This window comes from Mercurialis annua, linkage group LG7 (genome assembly GCF_937616625.2).
Source record: "Mercurialis annua linkage group LG7, ddMerAnnu1.2, whole genome shotgun sequence".
Taxonomy (NCBI): domain Eukaryota; kingdom Viridiplantae; phylum Streptophyta; class Magnoliopsida; order Malpighiales; family Euphorbiaceae; genus Mercurialis; species Mercurialis annua.
The window spans coordinates 10,742,769-10,746,143 of record NC_065576.1 but is presented as its reverse complement, the minus strand read 5'-3'; the positions used below and the strand labels follow the sequence as shown (position 1 = coordinate 10,746,143).

Below are 3,375 nucleotides of genomic sequence, written 5' to 3'. Positions count from 1 at the left end.
CTGATTTGTAGTCTTTTCACAAAACGGTTATCAAACTATAAAAAGTTACAAAACGGTTATTCGAGTATTATTTTTATACAAACGGGTTACCATATTGATGACATGGACAAGAAAATATGTATAGTAAGATAACCTTTTTCTAAAAAAAAAAACAGGTTGGTAATCGTTGTAAAAAAACAATAGTTCGATAACCATATTGTAACTTTTTATAGTTTGGTGACCGTTTTGTAAACATAATGTAGTTTGATAACTATTTTGTAACTTTTTATAATTTGGTAACCGTTTTTTAAAAACACTATACTTCAGTGATCTAAAAAATATTTATCCCAGGATGGCTAGTAAGGAAATGTATTATTGTAAAAGAACTTTATTGCTATTACAGAATTATTACAATGAATCTAGCCATCGCATCTATTTTTTTTACAAATGAGTTATTATTTGCTTAAGAGATATGTATGTACCTACAACAGCAGTAAAAGACCCCGAAATCAATATCCCCACTATCACCACAAGCTCAAACCCTAAATTTCTAGCAGCTTTGTTAATCTTCAGATAGCAAAGGCACGGTAATAACATAGAAACCGTGACACTCAAGAAAGCTCCAATAAAAGCCATTACATAGGCAAAGAACGGAATGGTGGATGCGACAACTAATGTGGTGATCATAATCGAAGTTCTCAGTAGAATACTGAGATATCGTCTATTGTCGAGATGAAATTTGTCCTCAATAGCTTTAGAAATTGGAGAAATGACGAGCGCATATTTGGTAAATGGATTTATTAGAGTAGTATATATTGCTATTTGTGTGCTAATTTTTGTTGTAGGGAGGTTTAAGGTCACTTGAGACTTTAAATTTTCTCCATACATTAGGTATCCTATAACTGCCATTGATCCGTAAGTGAGGGTGCTTGTGACAAAGCATACTAGTAAAACCTGCAAATGAAACATGAAAACAAAATTAGATGATAATAAATTTTAGTATTCAGTAAAATAGATACGTTAAAATGAGAACTGTTGAAGCAGGAAACAACAATATAATCTTACACTTTTGTTTTGTCAACAAATTAATCTCTCCGTCTATTTTTGGTGTTAAAACTGAGTCAAAAAATTTAACTGAAAAAACTTAAATTTCAATTTAGTCTTTAAACATGTTTTTGATACAAATATAAATAAAGATTATAAATTTGTGAAATTTAATAATCTAATAAATTCAATTTGTTTTAATTTTTACTTTTTATTTTTTTCTCCATAATAAAAAGATATTTTTCAAAAAATTAAAATATTAAAAATTAAATTGAAGCCGTTAGTCACGAAACCTCATAATAATTTGAGTTTTATTTAAACATATTATAAATTTAAAGATTGAATTGATTTTTTTTTCTTAATCCTTTGACTAAGTTAATTAACACCAGTTTGAAAAAAAGAAGTTAATTGACACAAAAAATGGATGGATATATAATTTAATTTTTAAACATGAGAGACCAAGTTATAAATTATAATATATGTGGAGGGCTCAGAGTAATTTACTCAAATAATAATTACTATATATACAAGAATAATTATAAATATAATGTTTTAAGGTTTAAAATTATTTTCAAAACCAAAGATGCTGAAACGAAAAATTATGAAGCAATTTTTTTTTAAAATAGTTATAAAATATCAAAATTTCAAAAGCAAAACTTGAAAACACTCGAACTAACAACTTTACTATATTTTTTATAGAACAGAAATTTGCTGCTGACCGGAGAGCAGGAAATTCCTGCAATCTCTTATCTTAGGCTGCAACTCTTGTTTTATTGTTTTTGTTAATAATCGGTTAATTAATTAGTTTAGTACTGATTAATTAACCAATTTAATTATTACATTGCTTATTTTGTAACTTTGTTTATACATGTATTGTATTGATTAAATATAATATTTTAAATACTATACAAAATAAAAAAAATAAAAGACCAACTAAAGAACAAAAACGCTTAGAGACAAAGTAAAAAAAATAATGAAAAGCACAAAAATTTCAAATTAAATTTTGTCTTTTTTTTTTTGATTCATTTTAAGTTTGAAGCGTGCGAGTTAGACACCGTAACTTTGGGGGAACTACTAAAACAGAACTATCTTGCATGGAATGGTACCTTAGAAAATTGAGTTTTATCTTGCATGGAATGGTACAAAGTAGGGAAAACCACATGGCCACAGTAACAAAAGGTAATCAAACTTATAGCAGTAGGCAAGCCACCCCAATTGAAGAGAACATCTCCCTCATTAAATCCAACACCATCAACAACACCAACCCAAAGAACACAACCAACCAACACAACAGAAGCCAAAACACCACCAGCAGAGAGATAAGCCAGCATGCCTAAACTTCGCAGCCATGTTGTTGGCAATATCACAAGCGCAGTTAGCAGAATGAACCCTTGTTTACCTCCGACTTCAACTTCACCAAATTTGAAACTCATCACGTCCGGAAATAACTTGTTTAGATTGTCACCTTCTAAAATCAAAAACTCTACTGCTACTAAATATAGTTCGACGTACATGAAAACCGATACTAAAATTCTTCCTTTATGTCCGAAAGCTTTTCTTCCTATGTCGGGATAGCTTTTGATTGTATCATCTTCATCCATACATCTTCTTAGTAGTATTCCTGTGTACCAACACAAAATTGCTACAACAAATACGAGAATTAAGCTCAGCCATCCTCCTTGAGAAAGTGCATACGGAACGGATAATATTCCTACTCCTGCAAAAGTAAATAGTAAATAAAATAATGCTCTATGTTTTTTTTTTATTTTGGTTGTCCATCCGGTTTTCAAAGTTTCGCCCTGACTAATCCGGAATGGTGGGTGAGTCTGCCAGCGGGGATTTTTTGCATTCACAAGACTCGAACCTGAAATCTTACTTAAGCGATATCAATCCGCTTAACACTTGAACCCATCCCCGTTGGTCTATGTTTATTTTAGCATCAAAAGATTAAAAAAAAAAGAGAAATAAAGAAAAGTAACCTGATAAGGTATTAACACCATTAAAACAAGTTCTAGAAAAGGTAGTGCCTTTGGTGGCAGCTGATTCATGTGATTGTTGTGGAAGATAGGGTTCACTCTCCATTTCCTCTTCGATCTCTAAATTTTATGCGTTTTCTTTATAGACCACTTTAAATATTGTTAAATACCACCATATATATATAGTTTGGAGTATAGGTATTTTATTTTCCTACTCCACCAAACTAAATATTATATAATTTCTCTTAACTAACTAAGTAGTTAATTTTAGGCTATTTGACCAATAAAGCCAAATATTTGGCAGTGTCTTTATTCAATTTTAACGTTTATATTACGATTTTAATCCAAAACGCAATTTTCAGTATATGATTATAAT

General features: G+C 30.0%; 1 protein-coding gene across 1 annotated transcript; it reads right to left on the bottom strand.

Annotated features, from left to right (window-relative positions):
* Window positions 1-351: 351 nt before the first annotated feature.
* On the bottom strand, window positions 352-3,164 carry LOC126655124 (amino acid transporter AVT1I-like). Its single transcript, XM_050349125.2, has 3 exons — window positions 3,003-3,164; window positions 2,130-2,740; window positions 352-933 (listed from the first exon to the last, which is right to left on the bottom strand). The coding sequence occupies exons 1-3, from the start codon at window positions 3,103-3,105 to the stop codon at window positions 421-423; spliced, it is 1,227 nt and encodes a 408-aa protein (XP_050205082.1). The 5' UTR covers window positions 3,106-3,164; the 3' UTR covers window positions 352-420.
* Window positions 3,165-3,375: the final 211 nt, after the last annotated feature.